Source organism: Thermobia domestica, chromosome 8, assembly GCF_964235325.1.
Source record: "Thermobia domestica chromosome 8, izTheDome1.hap1.1, whole genome shotgun sequence".
In the NCBI taxonomy this organism is placed as follows: Eukaryota; Metazoa; Arthropoda; class Insecta; order Zygentoma; family Lepismatidae; genus Thermobia; species Thermobia domestica.
The window spans coordinates 157,819,040-157,841,430 of NC_137461.1; the positions used below are offsets into that span (position 1 = coordinate 157,819,040).

Genomic DNA, 22,391 nt, shown 5'->3' on the forward strand with positions numbered 1-22,391 from the left:
CCAAGATATAGGATTAGTCCAGATCATGAATAAAACTCTACAGAATTTCTTAACATTTTTGTTCAACAAAATAATGAAACACGGAAAAAACTATTACCTCACATCACTTTTGGTTTATACAGCTTCGTCCAATTAAGAACAAAGAAACCAAGTTTCTTTCTAATATCCGGGTACGAACCAAGGACAATCTGCGATGGCCAATTACAGACTGCTACCCAACCACAAATTGCAAGAGGCCAACTTGTAAAATTAAGAGAAAAAGTACATCAATATTTACTAAAGGCTCATGAACAAAAGAAATATTTTGACAGGAAACATAAGTAAGAAACTGTCGACAATGGAGATAAAGTATTATTTTATTTTACTTTTCGACGGGTCGGTGAATCATCACAATGGACCGACAGGTACTGCAGCCAGGCCACAATACTTTGAAAATTAAACAATAATCTCTACCGGGTTCGAATGCCCGACAATTTCAGGGAGAATGATCAGATTATCTCTACAGATAAAATAAAACCATTATATGATGGCGAAGAACACATACAATACAGGGATAATAAAGAAGCAATAGTTAGGAGGAAGAAGAGAAGAAAGTAGAAGAACACGATTCCACCAGATACGGACCAGCGACACGCATCGCCCACTCTTCATGTTTCAGCGGCAAAGAAACAACGAAAAAAGAACCGAAACATCGGAAAGCAGAAAACAAGATATGAAATATGATAAGGCTAACTATTTGAAGTGACCAACTCTAGTACGTACCTTAGTATTCACATTGAAACTGATTGATTGTCTTTCTTTTCTCTGTTATGATTCCTCACATCACTGCATTCTGTCATTTAGACTGTCTACATACTTACAATTTCCATCAACGAACAAAACTGCAAGCCATAATTTTTCTTTTTGCCTCCAGCGAAAACTTCACAAGGCCACAACAATATTTTTTTCGTTTATCTGCTTTGAATCACATAATTATTCCTAACGTAATAAACTACATATACAGGTGTCCAGAAAATCAGGATTTTATATTGACAAACTTTCTTCCGGCGTGCCTACGTTCATTATAGTAGTGACTTTAACCATTATATAAGTGTGTTCTGTCATCCATTTGCTACAACTCGTAGAACTAAACTGATGTTAGAAACTTTTCTATAACAGCACCCTTTTACGTGCGAACTTCGCAAAATATACTACGAGCATTACCACCAGTGACGTAGTTATAACTTTTAATTGTAACCAATAGAGCTTCGACAGCCTCTCCTGTGAGATTGATGAAGTAATGTATACGGATCCTGCTTAAGTTAGAGGACAAACTGTTAGTGCTTCAACTTTTATTTTCTGTGTGATAGTGTCTTATACACTGTTATATGAGTGACCAGTGCTTTTAACTTTGATTTTGTGTTCAAGCGTTTCAGTGCATTCCAGTGTATAGTGCGACCAATCTGCGGATTCCTAATAATCGCAAAAAATAATCCTGTGGCTTATTTTTTCTCTATGCCTAGGGGGGTGTAAGGTTCCGCCTGTCTTCATATCAAACGAATTGACAGTAAATAAATACAACGCATACGACAGTACCGAAGAGAAGTCCCCACAATCGGCAGCAGTCGGCAGGACGGAGATCACCGAAGGTAGCCGACATTTTAGGATAAAAGACAGGAGCACGCCTCAACAAGCATCAATCTATCCAGGTTGATCAAACCACCTAACGCCCTAAGGCACCCAGCCATTCGGTTCAATTTATCCTCACGACGCTTGGTCAATTGAAAACTACCTATCCTTAAAGCCCTAAGGCGCACGGCCACTGGGTTCCCTCTCTCTCTCTCACGACGCCCGGTCAGCGAGAGAGACACCTAATCACACACAACTTATCCCCTCTAACGATGTCCGGTCAAAGAGAGAAACTTCACCTACAAAAGCCCTACGATGCCTGGCCATTGGGTTCCTTCCATTGCTTACCTAAAATTATTAGAGGAACCACTTATTGTAATATATTTTTGTATTTAAGAAAATCTTTTACAATAAAAGGTGATGGAAAAGTCAAAATTCCCGTGTACGATAATTGCTCTACCTTACATAAACTGACAGAATTTTACAATATTCATACATTCTCGGACCCTGCAGGTTGTTCAGAATTTCACTCAGAGATTCAAGGATTTCTAGGTCGTCTAAATTTTCCTTCTTTGCAGTCATGAAGGAAGAAAATAAGTGTAATAAATATTGAAACTAACAAACTTAAAGACATGGTACAGATACTGCTTTACGAACATGGCTGCAGGAACCTCTTAACGTTGGTCATAAACGTGGAAGTAGATACCATAATGTAAGTATTAAAAATTCTACGAGTTCACTACTACCTAAAATAATTTTTGGATGAGAATTATACCAAATGAAAACTTTATCTGTCAAGGTACAAGTAGCATTGCCCTCAAGCTGAGTTAATTCTTGGACCAAAATTACATTTCTGGCACCGTCATGAATTATCTTCTTCTACGTTAATGAATAAAATAAACCCATTTTAAGTATCGATGTACCTCTAACCCTTTGGGGATCCTATGGTACAATTTTGTACCATACGCGTTTTTCATGGTACATTGCGTTCTTTCTCTTCTATTTGAGATTTTTCGTCCGGTTTTTTGTTTTCCAACTCCAAAGGCCTTGTAGAAGACATTACGTATGGTTTCAGACCTTCCCGCTTCCAGACATAGGAGGTGATGACGTCAAAGTCAAAAATTTATTTTCTCATTTTCTAAGCCTATGTTCAATATTTTTTGGCGGGCTTATTTTTCCACGTAGAAGACTGAAATTTTGCACAACACATTCAGTCCAGCGAGTAGTATTTACCAGATTTTTTGTTCCGATTTCAGTGCTAAAACACGGGGGGAACCAGAGGGGCAAAGGGGTGAAAAAAGGGATATTTTTACCCCCAAAATCCCGTTTCTCGTCATTTTCAAGCCTCGCATACATGATGGGGACACGTGAGTCATACCGCCTGAAAGGCAGTTCCATTCTGAAGAGAATGACGGTCGAATCATTGTCCTAGGGTAATTAGGGACGTCTCAGGGATTTTTTGAAAAATATACTTCTATATAAGAAAAAATGGGACATGGTGGGTATATTTTTTTTTGGCGGGCTTACTTTTGCACCTAGAAGATTGAAATTGTGCACAAACATTCACCCTACATAGTAGTATTTATCAGATTTTTCTCAGATCTCTGCGTTAAAACAGGGGTTCCACAGGGGGAAAAAACTGAAAAAAAGGGATTTTTAGACCAAAAATTCGGTTTTTCAGGATTTTCCCGCCTCACATACATGATGGAGACACGTGAGTCATACCGTCTGAAAGGCAGTTCCATTCTGAAGAGAACGACGGTCGAATTATTATTCTAGAGTAATTAGGGACGTCTCAGTGAATTTTTTTCAAAATATACTTCTGTATAGGGTAACATGGGGATATTTCTGAATTTTTTTCTGGTGGGCTTATTTTTGCACCTAGAAGATTGAAATTGTGCACAAACATTCAGTCCACCGAGTAGTATATAACAGATTTTCTTTCAGATTTCTGCGTTAAAACTGGGGGGTTCAGAGGGGCTAAAAGTTGAAAAAAGGGAAATTTAGACCAAAAAGATCCCTTTTTTCTGCAATTTCCCGCATGTGAATCGTACCGCCTGAAAGGCAGTTCTATTCAAAAGAGAACATGGGTGACACATGACCCTAGGGTAATTAGGGATGTGTCAGGAATTTTTTCCCTGAGATCATAGTGTTTTGTGGTAATTTGGGGCATGGTGGGAAATTTTGATAAAATTTCTCCCTCCTTTACTATTCAAGATAGAAACTTGAAATTTGGCACACACATTCAGTATACGAAGTACTATTTCTCAGATTTTTTAGGTGGCTATGTTGACACAGGGGGGGTCCAAGGTGGGCCAAAATTCGAGAAAAAAAAATCCCTCCGAAACTTTCACTTTGACATTTTTTCCCGCTTCTGGTATATGGTATGAGCATGAAAGTGGTACCATTTCAAAGCCAGCTCTATTCTGAAGAGAATGAGGTATGAACCATGATCCTAGGATAAATAGTGTCGATACAATAGCTGCTTGACTGAAAGTCTAAAAAATAGCCCAAAAAGCCAGGATCCGGAAAGGGCTAACGAAACGAATAGGAGGGTCATTACGAAAGTTTTGAGATACGTATTGTTGTGGCACAGTATTTGAATTCCAACAATTGCGTTCGGTAGTGGTATCCAGAGCAAAGAAGTGAAGCAAGTTCCAATTCGCCTCGCTTATCAGCGTGGCCGTATCGCCTTCACTTGTTTGTTGATGTGAGCAGTATTCGGCTGTCTAGAATGGAGCTCGAAAGCGAACATTTTCGGGCATTGATTCTTTACGATTTCAAAAGTGGTTTTAACGAGATAAAAAGCCTTGACCGTTTGCAGGGGGCATTTGGGGACCTTGCTCTCAGTGTTGGGCAAAATCAATTGAAACCAATTGCAATTGATCAATCAGTTGAACGTAATTGCTCTGGAAATTAATTGCAATTGATTTCAATTGCAATAGATTTCAATTTGTAATTTACATTTATTTTCAATTGCAATTGAATTCAATCATAAAATTTGCAATTAAATTTTCGTCAATTGTTAATTCTTAATTGGCCACCAGGCAATTGAAACTTTTAATGTTCATAGTCAATCGCAAGGGGTGCAATTGAAACATTTAATTGTTAATTGCAATTGACAATTGAAACTTGTAATTATTAATTGTAATTGTTAATTGCAATTGAAATCAGCAATTAAAACTGAAGATGTGTGTATATTGTGTTGTCCACTTGTTACTGTTTTACATATTTCAAATAAGGTACATATAAGAAATGCTGGATAACTACCATCCCTTCGCCCCCCTAGAAAGAAAGCCGTGAAACTAAGTATTTTTTAAATATATTATGTTTATGGTTCTATCCCCCTCGAAAGAACTCTATATGTCCGTCATCCATAAAACAGAGATGAGCACGAGTGAGTTCGAGAGAGATTTCTTTAAAACTCGACTCGACTCGAAGCAGACATCTTTGAGCTCGACTCGAGAACACGGCTCGAAAAATTTTCCCCAACTCGATTCGGATTCGGATCGAGTTATCAGTCGAGTCAAGACAATTCGAGCTAAATCCTTTGTGATCGAGTTCCAAGTACTACTCTTATTGTCGATATCGGTCGTCAAGAAATCTTCAGGAGGCAAGAACATCAGTCACGAGGATCTAGGTTTGAGTTCAGGAGGAGCAAATATTCGGGCTCAGGCCAAAAATTGTTAAAAGTTATATGGCTCCATCCAGACATGTTCAAAACTGCTCATGTTGTTTAGGGTTGTCAACGACTCAAGCGGCTCGCTCACAGTATGAGGATATCACTGGCTCCTTTTATATAAATTGAGCCATTACATAACACACACTCCATTTTTGTATTAATTCCATTTATTTACATCTTGTTGTCTTGACAATCTCCTATCGACAATCATATTATTTAAAACATATGAATATCTCTTTTTATATATATCGATATTATATCTAACTTCCTTCCTTTATCCCAGCCCCTGCCAAGTGAACTTTTGGTGCACAAACACCGTGCTCGTGGGTTTTCTCGGGGTTCTCCCGTTTCCTCCCACTTTCTTCATTCCACCATTTCACTCATCTCTCATCATCACCGTCTCCTTTAGCCTAACCGGCATAACCGTGGGACGTAAAACTTAAAGATTTCATTTCATTTCATTTCCTCCCTTTATTTTCTTTTTCTTCTTCGAATAATCCGGTCTAGTACATATATAAAATACTTTACGCCCAAAATTTACAACTAATAAAAATGTACTAGTAGTAATAATATACAAATATACAACCTACCGTTGTATATTATAGTGCCCGACGGACTTTTGCTTTTTATTCATTTACTCAAGAAAAAGAAGAATAATTCTGGACCGTTTACTTTTACATGTTAATCATTCGAGTTTTCGAATGCACCTCGCATACTTAAAAATTACAATTCATATATATACAGATGGTGATCAGAAAAATGGAAACATCTGTAGTTGGAAATACGTCAGATGCATGGGTTGGCAGTGGTGTCGTGGCGCCAGCAGCGCCGGACCGCTGGTGGTGGTGTGTTAGGTCGGTCTCCGTACTACGTCAGGCGCAGTGGAACAGCAGTGTCGAGTAGATGCAGCAGACGGGGGTAGTGTAAAATGGGAGACCTCTCAGAGCTTCAAAGAGGGCAAATTGTTGGTGCGCGGTTATGTGGAGTGAGTGTGACGGCAGTAGCTACTGTGTTAGGTGTGTCGCTTGGGACAGTGTCGAAGGTGATGACGGCCTACACAACACACGGAAAAGCCACATCGGGGAAGCGGAACAGTGGGCGGAAGAAAATCATGAGTGACAGGTCACTCCGGGTATTAAAGCGCATTGTCACGCAGAACCATCTGCCACTGCGGAGCAAGTGACGGAGGAACTCAATCAGCACCTCCCCCACGCTGTTTCGACAATCACAGTCCGCTGCGAATTACATGACATGAACGTACGGGGTCGCGTTGCACGGGCCAAACCGCTCATCATGGACCATAACGCTTTTGCACGCCGCAAATGGTGCCGCGACCATGCAACCTGGACCGTTGAGGACTGGAAACGTGTGATATGGTCGGATGAATCATCCTTCACCCTATTTCCAACCACGAGCCGTGTTTATGTGTGGAGAACGCCCAAAGAAGCTTATGATCTGCAGTGTCTCCGCCCAACTGTGAAACATGGCGGCGGTTCGGTGATGCTGTGGGCCGCCATATCATGGTTTTCATTGGTTCCTGTGGTCACACTTAGCGGACGAATCACTGCCAACGATTATGTCGCAATTTTAGGAGACCACTTGTATCCTATGGTCCAGATATTGTTCCCGGACATTGACGCCATCTTCCAAGATAATAATGCACCCATTTGCACAGCTGGCGTTGTTGCAGCGTGGTTTGAGGAACATCGGGATGAAGTTCAACACCGCCTCTGGCCCGCCCAATTCCCAGTTCTCAACATAATTGAACATCTGTGGTCCGTCTTGGAAACACGACTCCGGCGACGATTTCCACCTCCACCCTCTCTCACACAACTGGCCGATGCCCTGCACGAGGAATGGTGTAAAATTCCACTTGCTACCATTCACGACCTCAATGCCTCCATCCCACGTCGCTTCAAGGCTGTTCTGAAGGCGAAAGGTGGCCCGACACCATATTAATCTGGGAAGTTACAATTCCTTTCCATTTTTCCATTTTTCTGATCACCATCTGTATATATCATATTTAATTCTATAACAATATTATTATCATATTTATAATCATATTTATTTTAAACTTTATCATCATCTTCATTTATTTATACATTTCAACGACGATAAGGCACATTCGAAATTTGATTTGTAAGTTATTTAAGTCCTTTTTTCGGGTCCATTAAATGCCTGTTACAAATTATTAATTATTTAACTAGGCAACATGAAAAAGGTTTTGAAAAAGATGTATGTGATATTCATATAGTTGTTCTTTGAACGTAAAATAATCGGATATATTTATATTATTAGCATGTACTTGAATGTAACAAGTACACAAAAGTAAGAATTGTTTAAAATACAAATTCCTTATAAAAACATAAATTATTAACTTCAATATATATCCTAGCATTACGAAGATGCTTTTAAATATATTTCAATAACATGGAACACGAATAATGTGATTAATAGTACAAATATTAAAGAAAACATAAAATTAAGACATATGCGGCCATGTTAAGAATCAGTTGGATATATCCTTTCGGACGCCACTACATTAGGTTAAGTTACATGACCAATGAAATAGTTTAGGTTGCATTGAAAGTCATAGAGCGGAATACAGTCTTGCGCGTTATTTACATTTACAGTACTTTGTTTCTTACTTTGAGAATTTTCGTCATCTATGGAATTTCTACGAAATCTCCATCGAACGTCTTTAGATCTAATGCTTACATGCTTCTTATGTGAACGTAATCGTACTACACTAGGATTAGGTCGAGTCACACAATCACATTTACTGTCACTAGTAAGGTTAGATTCGGTTATCTTACTGGTAACACTAGGTTCAGTTCTCCCTCGTATCACTGGAGGTGAAATATCGTGTCTTCTAATAAGGCTGTACCTATTTCTGCCACGATATTCACGGTAGTTTGTCCTACCACGGTTTCGATTCCATGGAATCTTCCTCTCGTCATATGCTGTGTCACTGTCCTTCTTCTTGGAAATAACCTCCTCGTGCCAGGCGAATAATTTTCATCTGACTTGCTTCCTTTTCTATCAACCCATTTTAGCCTCGCAATATTATCGGAAGTAAGTTCTTTGCTTCCATTCGCTTCAAGGACTTGCAAAACATAAGTAGAACCAAATCACTGTAAGTTATTGTTGGTCTGTGCACTACCACGGGATGAAAGACAAATTCTGGAGTCATGCCGATTCTCTTGCGAACAACCATCGTTCTCTGCATTCTCGTTGTTTTGATCCATTACACTCAACTTTATATGTTCATTAACTGTAACTTCAATTTCTACAATATCTACAGAACCTTGTGAGTCGGTGAATTTCTGTACTATCTTCTCCCTTTCTTCATCATAACGGTCAAATTTGGCTACAATTTGTTGCTTCATCTCTTGTAATTGCTGTTGTATGCCATCATTATGTTGCTGCAACTGCTCTAATCTTTCGTCGAAATGCTGATCTTGTTGATTCTCCCTCTGGTCCAGTTTTTCCAATTGCGAATTCACCTTTTCAAACTGTTCATGAGCTTGATCCTTAATCTTCTCAAACTGCTCATCACAACGTCGAGCTTGGTCCTTGATTTGTCGTGATATTTCTTTTAAGGCTTCCAATATGTTGTCTGATGAATTTATTGCTTGATTGTCAATCGTTCCACTATCAATAACATTCATAATGTTCCTATATATAATCTGGCCACTTCTAAAAAAAATACAATTAATATATGACTCAATATTGATCACTTTTTACTATACTTCCAAAACGATACAATTACTTCCGGGGTTCCGGCACCATATATGACGATATCACTGGTTCTTTTTATATAAATTGAGCCATTAAATAACACACACTCTCTTTTTGTATTAATTCAATTTATTTATATCTTGTTGTCTTGACAACCTCCTATCGATAATCATATTATTTAAAACATATGAATATATTTATATATATATATATATATATATATATATATATATATATATATATATATATATATATATATATATATATATATATATATATATATATATATCGATATTATATCTAACTTCCTCCCTTTTTTCTTTTTCTTCTCGAATAATCTAACCAGTCTAGTACATATAAAAAATTCTTTACGCCCAAAATTTACAAGTAATAAAAATTTACAAGTAGTAACAATATACAAATATACAACGTACCGTTGTAACAGCTGATTCACTTATCGAGCCGAACCGAGAAGTAAGCCGAGGCAACAGCTCACCCAAACGAGCCAGTCCGAGCCGATGGCTCACAGGAGCTGAAGCGAACCAAGTCGGTTCGAGCCATCGGCTCACTTGAGCTGACTCGAACCCGGCCTATGGACTCGTTTCAACGGAGCTGGTTCGAGCCATTGGCTCCAATCGAACCAAGTCGATGGCTCGTCTCTACCGAGCCGGCTCAAGCCATAGGCTCGATTGAGCCCAGTCGATGGGTCATCCCAACCAAGCCCACTCCAGCTGTTCGATCAGTTGAACCGAGCCGAGCCGGTTGACATCACTATCCCGGTTAGGTTTCTACTTTGGCTAAAAAATTGGACTGTTTAGTTCTCAGCCTTGATGGTAAGAAATACTGTATATACTTATATAGGTGTTCACGGCGTCATTAACTTGTTTCGCCACCAATGAATTTCGATGTGCTTTGTTTTGCATTTTTGTACGTGTTTTGTGACGCTTTGTGCGCCTATTCCCACATTTTGTGCGTCACTGGAAGTGGATCAAAATGGGCCTACAAATATGGCGGAACAAGATATTGCTGTTCTGCTAACAATGAATTACGAGGTAATCTCGTTCACATCGTTTTGTGCTGTTTTGTGTTTACTTCCATGTTTTGTGCGTCATGGGAAGTGGGTTATAAAGAGTCCCCAAGGAGGGATGTAAATGAATCACTGTTCTGTCACCAACGAATTTCGAGGCCACTTCTTTCGCATCGTTTAGTGCCAGTTTCCTGCCGTTTTGAGCGCGTATTTGCGTCACCGCAAGTGGGTCAAAAATGGCTTCCAAGATGGAACAAAAATGACCAAGAGTTTCGCCACTATGGAATTGCGAGGTCGTTAATTTCACATCGCGTACGATTTTGCGTGCCTATTTACACGTTTTGTGCGTCACAAGAAGACGGTCAAAATGGGCCTCGAATGTGGGACGAAAATGACCCACTGCTCCGACACTACCAAATTTCGAGGTCCTTCCTTTCGCATCGACTAGTGAATGTTTCGTGCCGTTTCGTGCCCCTATTTCCACGTTTTATGTTTCCACGTTTTATTCGTCAACTGAAGTGTGTCAAGATGAGCCTCCAAAGTGTGACGAAAATGACCCACTGTTCCGATACTATTGAATTTCTAGATCGTTTCTCTCTCATCGTTTACTACCCTTTTTTAATTTTTTCTGCACCTTTTTCTCGTCTTGTGCATCACCTGAGGTGAGTTAAACGGGCCTTTAAAGTGGTAGTTAAATGGCTCACTGTTCCGCCACTATCAAATTTCAGGGACGTTTCTTTCGCATCGTTTAGTGCCTATTTTGTACGTTTTGTGCATCACCGGAAGCGGATCAAAATGGACCTACGAGTATAAGGAAACAAGTTAATGCTGTTCAGCCACCAAACAATTTGAAGGACGTTTCCTTCATACCGTTTAGTATGTATTTTGTACCGTTCTGTTCGTCTACTTCCAGGTTTTGGGCATTTTCAGATATGCGTCAAATGGTCCACCAAGTTGTGAGGAAAAAGAGCCATTGTTCCACCACTATCGAATTTGGAGGTAGTTTCTTTCGCATTGTATAGTGCCTGTTTTCTACTGTTTTGTGCTCATACTTCCACTTTAGTGCGACAACGAAAATGGGTCAAAACGGCCTACAAGTATACCGAAATTACTTAATGCTGTTCCACCACCATCGAGTGTTGAGGTCGTTTCCTTTATATTTTTTATGCATGATTTGTGTCGCTTTGTGCACAAGTAGAAGTGGGTCAAAATGGGCCTTGAAAGTGGATGAATATGTCTTTTTCTGCCATATTTGTAGGTCCACTTTGGCCCCCTTTTGCTAGCGCACAAAACGTGAAAATATGCGCAGAAACGGTACAAAACATGCACTAAACAATGCGAAAAAAGCGACCTCGAAATTCGATGCTGGTGAGAGAGTGGGTCATTTTTCTTCCCACATTAAATGACCATTTTTACCCACTACCATTGATTCACAAAACGTGGAAATAGGCTTACAAAACGGTAGAAACACGATGTGAAGGAAACGACCTCGAAATCGATCCTGACGGGACAGCATTAACTTATTCCGCCATATTTGTAGGATAACATTCACCCATTTCCGTTGACACACAAAACGGGGAAATAGGCGCACAAAACGACACAAAAATGGAAATTTAGCTTAATTACATGGAAATTTTAAGTTTGTACGGTAGGCTTAATTAGATGGAAAATTTTATATTTTTTTCTTTACGTTGGTCTACTTCACATTGAATTGGGACTTTCAAATTGTATTCTTTCTTCCACTGAAAAGTATCTATAATTCAACAAGGAAATAATTATCAATGATAATTATAATAATTATCTATATAATTGAAACCATTGTAATTTCGTCCATGACAAACACTTTACCATTTCGTACTAGCTGTTCTGCCCGTTCTTCGCGCGGATCAGATAAAATATAAATGTAAACAAACTGAACAACGGGAGAACAATTAAGAAACATTTCTAAAATTGGATATATTGTGTGGGAATATATATATATCCAGCAACGTGCATGTGTTTCCATTGGGAAGACCGATGGGTGCTGAATTAGAACGTAAAAACTGTCGGAGGGTCACTATACTTCTAAGCAACCCCGAAAAATATGGATTCGACAGAAATATAAGTCATTTTCTACTACTTTTACATGTCCCGGTGAACGCCCCTTCAGACCCCCTTGGTTCGAATTGTGAAAAATATCTCCTCTGGCCCCCAGCCGATACCGCGAAAACTATGAATGTGACACTAACATTGCGATTTTCTACTACTTTTTCCATATCCTGGGAAAGTCCCTATGATCCTCTGGCTCCATTTTTGAAAAAACAACACCTCTGGACTGCAGCCGATTGGGGCTGTATTTGTAAATCAACGCATGTGGAAGTATCACCATTCATCTCAGCGACAGTGAAAACTATGGATTTGACATTAATATCAGTCATTTTCCATTATTTTTAAATGTCCCCCAATTCCCCACCCCTGGTGACTCCCGGCCTGCATACAATGCTGTCTAAATTTGAAAATCATCGCTAATGAAAGTATTACCATTGATCTTAGCGACCGCGAAAACTACGGATTTGACATCAGTCATTGAGGATTATTTATACATGTCTCGTGATCGCCTTCTTAATGCCCCCTTTCCTTAGCTGATGGGGGCTAAATGTGAAAGTAAACGCGGTCTTGAGTTTCACAATTGAGCTCAGCGACCCGAAAGCTATGGATTTGACATTAATATCGGCCATTTTCGGTTATTTTTACATATCTCGGAATTTCCCCGTCTGGTGACCCAAGACCAGCATACAACGGTGGATGAATTTGAAAGTCATCACAAATGGTAGTGTCACCATTGATATTAGCAACCGCGAAAACTATGGATTTGACACTAATATCGGTCATCGTAATACTTTTACGTTTCGGTATCACTTCCCTCCACCTTCCCGTTGACCCACGGCCAGCAGCCGAATAGGATGAATTTGGAAGTTAATGCGATCGGAGTTTCACCATTGATCTCACCGCGAAAACTATGAAATCTACACTGATATCGGTCACTTTCTACTACTTTTACATGGCCCGGTAAACGCCCCCCTGAAAGCCCCTGGTTCGAATTCTCTCGAAAAGGTGGAACCTGGACCATGGTATCTTTGAATAAAATTTGGTAACTCTCGATCGACTTGTCTGGTTCCCAGGTCGGTCCCAGTAAACGTCCCCTGGAGACCCCCTAGTTCGAAATTTAAAAAAAAAACTCTTCGTCTTGGTCTGGGGCCTAGATCAAGCTACCCGTGACCGAATTTTGAAAAGTTTGGGTCCACTCGTCTGGTCCACAGGCCGCACAAAGATAGACAGACAGACACACGAACAAACTCTATTTTATTTATATTAGAAAGATCAGATCCGCCGTTAGTGCGGTGCTTGAGCGATTGATCGTAGAAATTCAAACTCCGATGAGTGATAATTTTATAGGCTTGTTTTATTACAAGTTTAAACTCTTTAGTCAGTAGAGAAGAGGGCGTGAATCATGGGTCACAATTGATGACAATGGGTTTTGGTGGGTTTGTGGGTCACAGTGGGTGAGAGTGGTTCATGGTTGGTGGTAGGTCAAAGTGGGTCATTGTGGGTTGTGGTTCACGACGGGTGGTGAGTCAATTGGTCGTGGCTAAAGTTTTCATTGCCCCACGCCCTCTCTGAACTTCAGTGTTGAAAATTAATCAGTGAAAATGAATTGCAATTGATCAATCAATTGAAAGTAATTGCTGTGGAAATCAATTGCAATTGAATTAATTGCCAATTAATTTCAATTGCAATTGAATTACAGAATTCAATTGCAATTTCTTTCCACTGCAATTACTTTCAATCGATTGATCAATTGCAATTGATTCTCCTTTATTAATGGTCAACTGCAATTAACAATTAACCATTACTTTCTTGAATTGTTAATTGCAATTAACAATTAAACGTACAGATTAATTGTTAATTTTTAATTCAATTGAAATTTGCCCAAAACTGGTTGAAAGTAATTACTGTGGAAATCAATTGCAATTGAATTAATTGCCAATTAATATCAATTGCAATTGAATGACTGAATTCAATTGCAATTACTTTCCACTGCAATTACTTTCAATCAATTGATTAATTGCAATTGATACTCCATTATTAATGGTCAACTACAATTAACAATTAACCATTACTTACTTCAATTGTTAATTGCAATTAACAATTAAATTTACAGATTAATTGTTAATTGTTAATTCAATTGAAATTTGCCCAGTACTGCTTGCTCCTTTCCGTGCTACAATTTTTCGGTGGTTTGGTGAATTTAGAAGAGGCCGGACATCGCTTAAAGACGAAGAGAGAGTTGGACACCCGGCAACAGCTGTGCCAGATAAAAACATTGCTGCTGTGGAACAAATGATTCGAAAATTTCCTCGAACAACTTTCAAGGAAATTGAATCTACAGTGAGCATGAATAGCCAGCAATAACAAACATTTTTCATGATTACACTGGTCAACAGTGAAAAATTTTCTTTCAAGAAACAAGGTGTTCCTTATATTTTTCGAGCTGCTGAAAACGAATCTGATCTTAATTTTGGTTCTGGACCCTCAGATTTTGAAATAATGTCAATTATAGTAGATTTTGGTTAAAATTTTAAGGAAATCACAGAACTGTAGGTTTGAAGCCTCTTTACTCTTTCCCTAACTATCCCAGAGTAACAAATGATATCTCGTTGGAAAGGGCATGGATCACACATTACAACGGTAAGCATTTGTTACCTATCGCGCTCAATGTGTAGAAGAAGAAGAAAAATAAAAATATTGAGAAATCTGGGAAAAGCGGGTTTGAAGAATTTTAGAGAAGTTTGCAACACTGACAGTCAAACATAAGCTCTGTAACCCATATCACATACATTCATGTATGCTACATTAAAAACTCAAAGAGATATCTCAAGCACAAGGGGAGTAAAACTGTGTGAAAGTAATTTTAAAAGGAGGGAAGATTTAATATTTGGAGAAATTGAAAAAAAGTTTGCAACACTTACACTTGCGATACTCACACATAAGCTCTTTAACAAACATCTAACACATTCAGGTAAAATACTCACAGATGTTACCTGAACAGAAGTTTAGAAAATTTTGCTAAATGAGGTTAGCATGTTTGTAAATTGTCAACGATTGTTTCGAAAAATTTTAGCCTTTTTATGGCAAAAAGAAACATGGTCAAAATTTCTTGAATTACATCCAATAATCCAATTTGTGAAACAAAGTGGCCTATTGAAGCCTGGCGACATTGTATTTTTCGTCCCTCCCAGTCACCACTCTACCGTTGCCCTGATGTCTGAAAATTTGAACGTGGGGCAGGAGTTTGTACACGTCTCGCTATCGTGTAAGTGTTGTTCTGTCGCAATGCCTCGAGATTGTGTTACCCACTCAGATAATTTTTGTTATGTCTGTGGAGAATACATAGTTAAGGCTAAGAGGGAAAAATTAATACTTTTGGCGAAGAAGGTTTACGAAGTATATACTTCGACAGCAAAATTGATGAAGACAGGCAGTGGATACTTAGTACAATATCTGATAAGTGTGCTTGGCGTTTCCGGTCGTGGTTGAACAACAAACGTCAAGGTAAAATGTCATTTGGTGTTCCGAAGATATGGCGTGAGCCGATAACCACGTAAGTGACTGCTACTTGTGTGCTGTATACATTCAAGGCATGAAAGGGAAGGACAAAAAAAATCCTGACAATATTTCGATTGTAATAAGACCCGTCAAACACGGTGACAATGTTCCAATTCCTGTATCTCCAGCAACATGGTCTCTGGAAGAAGAGAGAACAAATGTAGCTTCTTCAGAATCAAAGAGCTCAAAGTCAGATTTTGAATTTGAAGAGAGAAACAACCCACATTTTGTAACACAAAGTGATTTAAATGGCCTTCATCGACATTTGAAACTAACCTAGTGGCTGGCTGAAATTCTTGGATCCAGACTTAAACAATGGAATTTACTTGACGTAAGTGCCACCGTTTGTTTACACAGAAAACGACATGCACCATTCAGTTTTCTTTTTTCAACAGGAAGATACACTTTGTTTTTGTTCTGATGTCAATGGTTTGTTTGCTGCTCTTGGTACGACCCACGTGGGACGGGAGAGGAGACTTTTTATGGACTCCTCAAAGAGCAGTCTTAAGTCAGTTTTAATACATAATGCCAATATCCTCCCAACTGTAACAATTGCTTATGACACACAGCAGAAAGAAACGTATGACATAATGAGACTTATATATTGGAAAAAGTTCAGTGCAATATTCTTAAGTACCACATTGTTGCCGATTTGAAAGTAATAGCATACTTACAGGACTACAGAATGGATACACGAAACATTGCTGTTTCTTATGCGAATGGGACTCTCGCACTACCAGAGGAAAGAATGACCACGACGCAGTATAATGCAAGTAGGTGTTAAGAATGTTGCAACCCCTCTCGAGTTAAATCTGAAGACATATATCTACCTCCACTCCATATAAAACTTGGCCTATGAAATCTTTTTGGGTTGGAATGGACAAGAGTGGAGCTGGATTTTAGTATTTGACACTAAATTTCCGAATCTCAGCGCTACTAAAGTGAAGACTGGTGTGTTTGTCGACAACCAGATAAGAGATCTAATGTGGGATCATAACTTTGATGCAGCGTTTAGCCCTCTTGAGCTGTAGTGTTGGGTATCATTCAAGAGTTGGTGTTCCGGTTTCTTAGGCAAGACACAGCACGAGTGCTACAAAAACACTCGTTGACAACTTTTTGAATAATGACGGAAAGCATGCATACAACATGTTGCTGAAAATTCACTTTCTACACTTTCATCTAGACTTCTTTCTACCGAATTCTAAATGACTGTGCGACGTGAGTGATGAGAACGCCGAAAAGTTTCACCAAACAATAGCAGCAATGGAAAGACGTTACCAAAGTGGTTGGAAACCGAATATGCTTGCAACTATTGTTGGGGATTGGTTAAGGACACCGAAGACACCCACACGAAGAAGGTCAAACGCAAAACAATGTACTATGTGAATTATATGTAGTGTTCTTTGGTCACATATATATTTCTGTATCACAATGTGAATATTCATATTGTATATATATTTCTTTGTTTACTCCATTTAACCAATTTTTTCTCGCCTAGTATATAGCAATCTCTACGACTCTTTTAATATCATGAATGTATTGGATGTGTGTTACTGAGCTTATGAGTGAGTATCGCAAGTGTAAGTGTTGCAAACTTTTTTTCAATTTCTCCAAATATTAAATTTTCCCTCCTTTTAAAATTACTTTTACAGTCTTTTACTCCCCTTGTGCTTGAGATATCTCTTTGAGTTTTTAAAGTAGCATACATGAATGTATGGGATATGGGTTACTGAGCTTATGTTTGCCTACCGCGACTGTCAGTGTTGCAAACTTCTCTAAATTTATTTTTAAAAAGAAGTTTTTCCCAGTTTTTTTCAATATTTTTTTCTTCTTCTACACATTGAGGGAGATGGGTAATGAATGCTTACCCTTGTAACGTGTGTTCCATGCTCTGTCCAACGAGGTATCATTTGTTATTCTGGGATAGTTAGGAAAGGAGTAGAGAAGCTTCAAACCTACCCTTCTGCGATTTCCTTAAAATGTTAACAAAAATCTGACATTATTTCAAAATCTGCTTTTGCAGGACCAAAATTAAGATCAGATTCGTTTCCAGCAGCTCGAAAACTATAAAGAACACCTGCTTTCATGAAGAAAAATTTTTTGAAGTTGAATTTTGTCCAACAGTGTTATCTTCGGCTCAGGAAGGTTTCATCTCGTTGGGTGCCTCACACTTTGACTGAAGAGCAGAAGCGCATGCGTGTGGAATGGTGTGAAGAAATGCTTCCAAGATTTGATGCAGGCAATTCTCGACGCGTCTCTGACATTGTTACTGGTGATGAGACTTATATCTATCAATTTGACCCTGAAAATAAACGCCAGTCTACAGTTTGGATCTTTCCAGACGAAAATCCACCCACGAAAGTGAAGTGACCGCGAAGTGTGGGGAAGAAGATGGTCGCAACTTTCTTCTCCAAATCTGGCCATGTTGCAACTGTTCCACTTGAAGAACAAAGGACTATTACTGCTCAGTTGTACACTACTGTTTGCTTAACAAAAGTGTTCCAGAAGCTTCGGTAACGGCATCCAAGAACGAATGGCGTGGGATCCTGCTTCATCATGCCAACGCGTCCGCACACACGGCCAACTTCGCAATTCAGTTTTTGGAATCTACGGAGTTCAAACTTATGACTCATCTGCCGTATAGCCCTGACGTGGGCGCGTGTGATTTTTTTCCGTTCCCACGGAGCAAAGAGCGCATGCGTGGGAAGAGATTTTGCAGCCCTGAAGAAACTGTAGAGGCTTACGAGAATGAACTTTCAACACTTGAAGAAAAATTCTGGCAACACTGCTTCCAAAAGTGGTTTTCGGGGATGCCAAAGTGTGTATAGTGTAATGGTGAATACTTTGAGAAAATGTAAGTGTTAAATTGATTTTAAGTATGTAAGTTATTTCACATCTCAAAACTTTCGTAGTGACCCTCGTAGAACTCATAAAATTCCATCCCAGTGTTAATTTAATAAATGTGACGTATGTGGAAGGAAAGAATTCTATTTGAATCAAAAACAATCCACCCACTGTTTAGGCACTAAGAATGATATATCAATACTTACTTTTTCTGACCGTCTGGATTTTCTTTATGTATATATTTGTCCTAATTTAATACACAAAATTAAGACAAAAAGAATTTGTTAAAAGACTTTAATGATTTTTTTCCTTATGAAACCTTTATTCAAAAACGGTATAAAAGCAATATAGTAATCAGACCAAAATAGCATGACTTACAATTTTCTCTAAATATTTTACTGAATTATTGAATTTAAAATTTACTACTTTAATATTTGCTATTCTAAAATCTACTACTTCGATTACATTAAGGAAAAATATATTCATATTCTGGACGTCATACGAAAGATCGTCTAGTCAACAGACAAAGCACGAAAACTCCCTTCTATTCCAAATATATCGCAATATGTTATAGATTTGCCCGGTCTCTTCGATTCATCTGTTCTCTTTCTGCTGAACTCAATTAGCCAATCTTCATGTTTCTTCATCGTGTTACACCATTCCTCTAGTAATGGAAAGGAAAAATAAATATTTTATGAATTTGAATATAATGTCTATTAGATAATAAAATTAGAATTATGTATATTGTAATTGTACTAAAGGACAAGCATCTACCAGTTCATCTTCATTATAAATTGCTAATAGAATTTAACGAAACTTTCAATCTGATGTAACAAAATAATGTTTAAAACATATGTGGTCACAATCCTGTTCAAAAATTCAGAAGAATTTCATACTTCAAAAGATAAATAAATAACAAGTTGATATTATTTCATCTTTCTCAATTGATTTAAAAGTTTTGGAATGACAAGCATATTATCGCTTTTGGTCACTGTTTAGTCAACAAAACTGTATTTGCTTAAACATAAGTAATCTATATATATAAAAGAGAACGCACAAAATCCTTTGTCCGCTCATCACGCTAATACGGCTGAACCGATTTCTTTCATTTTTGGGGGGTTGTTAGGATTTGGACCCTAGATGGTTTTTATCATATCACTTTAATTTTCAATTACCAGTGTCTTGAGATAATTGACCAATCAGGTGTCAATACGTACAAAAAATCCTTTGTCCGCTCATCACGCTAATACGGCTGAACCGATTTCTTTCATTTTTGGGGGGTTGTTAGGATGTGGACCCTAGATGATTTTTATCATATCACTTTAATTTTCAATTACCAGTGTCTTGAGATAATTGATCATTCAGGTGTCCATACGTAGAAATCCTTTGTTATTAGTTCATCATAGGTATAAAAATAAACGTATTTATATGCAACCCGCATGACCCTGTGACTCGGCGGGTTAACATAACTAACAGGCGCTATAAATCACTTGAAAGCGAAAAAGTAAAAATTATCTAAGTAACAAAGTTTATTGCGTTCCGGGGTGACCGCAGCGAAGCGGGGTGAACGCTGCTAGTAAAACATAATGAGACAAAGCACGACTCATGTAAACTACTTGAAATCTTTGCCTAGTACTTTCATATAGATTAAAATCTTGATTAATTAAAAGCTCGAATTGTTCACAATTAAATTTCTCATAGTTTGATCAACAAACTTGCAATTTCAGAAACGTTAATGTTCAAATTTAACTATGATTACGGTCTGTTATGGCAGTATGTTTCACATGTGTTAGCAGTAAATCTTGTTAAATGTTGCACTATCCTAAGCATAGATATTTTTATAAAAAGGCCTTGTGTCCATCTTAAACACAAATTAAACATATAACTAAATTAAATACAAATTAACGAGAAATGTTACAGTTTCGGAAGTATATCACTTCCTTCTTCAGACTACTATTCCAACTGTAACATTTCTCGTTAATTTATAATAAAGAATATAGACAGCCTTGTAAGAAAGTTATGTTTACTTTGTATCCTAAGCATATATGTTAAAAATATTTTACTATATATATATAAAATACAAATAGTTAATACATATGGATATTATGTAAGTAACTAAACTTTATTTACATTTAATATAGTTGATTCAGGTTCATTCAGTCATACTGAGCCAAATTCAATTTTCAATAGTACCATGCATGCGCAACCTAACGGCGTAAGATTACTACGAGGCGCGAGGCAAGCAATAATAAGACCATAAGAGCAGTGAATCGAACATAGTCTAAAGCCACCGTAACTAAGGAGATTCTTTAAGAGGTTCATTGTTGCCCTTTCCGACGCTAAGTTCACGCATCGCACATCGTAGAAATATGTGAAGCTTGTAATTTTCTTGTATGTCGTGCCACTGTGAATCGTATTATACGGAAATATACGGCACAGAGTCTCGGAACCACCACACCGACGCCACCAGTTTGAAATCGGCCTCCCCTCGTAAGGAGTTCCTGCCGGTATTGCATATAGTTTGTCGTACGGCAACTCCCGAAAAGCTCCCACATAACGCTTAATGGCCAGCAAATACTGCTCATCGCAAATAACAATCAACCGGATGGATTCACATGGATTTACGACTCACGGTCGTTCAGAAGAACAGTGTGAACACTCTGAAATCGTATGAAAATTAAATGAAATATTTGAGTTTTACGTCCCATTGCTATGCGGGCTAGGCTAAATGGGATGGTGATGATGAGAAATCAATAATATGGTGGAATGAAGATAGTGGAAGGAAACGGGAGCACAACGAGGAAACCCACACACGTGGTGCTTGTCCACTACAAAGTTCATTTGGCGCGAGTTGGGATTGAACCAAGGACCTCACACACCAGATGTGAACGCTCTACCACTGACCAAAAGCGGCTCTCTTTGAAATCGTGTTATGGAGCTGTATAAAAATGGGACTGAAGGAATTCTACTGTTGTGTGGATCAGAAAACAAAATTTTACGCAATTTCCTTCTCTCACATCCGTATCAAGCGTTCGGATGCCTTTCTAATGGAGTATTGTGCTTTCTGGCTTATCAAACGGGGTCTCTCCTATCGTCGAGTTTGCGCCATATTTCGCCTGTAGAAAGCCTGTTGTAGGGTGGTAGCACTTGGTAGTGTTTTTGACCTACTGCGCATGCACAAACTCCTCCGGTTTATGTTCCAGTTCTGGTTCCTGTTCCGGCTCCGATTCCTGCTCCAATTCCTGTTCCGACCCATTTTCCGACTCACGTTCCAGTACCTGTACTGGTTCCGCCGGACCAGTATACGTGCAACGAGTAGCTCTTTACACCACACGGGAACACGCTTGCGCAGGAACATTATACACAACAGCAAAACTATGAACGACCGCAAGACCGCCGGCAGTGTTTTTTTAATCATTATATAACATCAGGGATGTAGTCGTTCTCTTTTATGAGCACTTTTTTGAATGGCAGAGATTTAAAAATTACAGCGTATAACAAGTCTGGTTATTCACTAACACACACACACACACACACCTGTTTGTGCACCCTCCAAAAGGTGTATGCAAGCTGGGCCATAGGAAAACCGAGTATGCACTCATATCTGCTTTACTAATGGAGCAATTTTCCTCATACGCTTCCAAAAGTTGCGCCATCGATAAAGCTACATTTCCAGAGGCACCAGAATGCAGTATCTCGACCTTGACTGGGTACGTACAAGTGAGCACCCAAAACAACTGGGCATTTGCAAAAGGAGTAATTGTAACGAACGAAGACACTAACAAACAAACAAAGATATCGTGTGTAAAATGTGTAAAAAGCGAGTTCAGTGAGTAAATGTGA

At 38.6% G+C, this 22,391-nt stretch overlaps 1 protein-coding gene across 1 annotated transcript in view; it reads right to left on the reverse strand.

Moving 5' to 3' along the window:
* Window positions 1-18,889: 18,889 nt before the first annotated feature.
* Window positions 18,890-22,391, reverse strand: part of LOC145691879 (alpha-tocopherol transfer protein-like) — a 76,363-nt gene continuing 72,861 nt past the window's right edge. Inside the window, exon 3 of the mRNA XM_081767189.1 lies at window positions 18,890-19,212. Coding sequence (XP_081623315.1) covers window positions 19,061-19,212 — 152 coding nt within the window. The 3' untranslated portion in view covers window positions 18,890-19,060. The remainder of the gene's footprint in view (window positions 19,213-22,391) is intronic.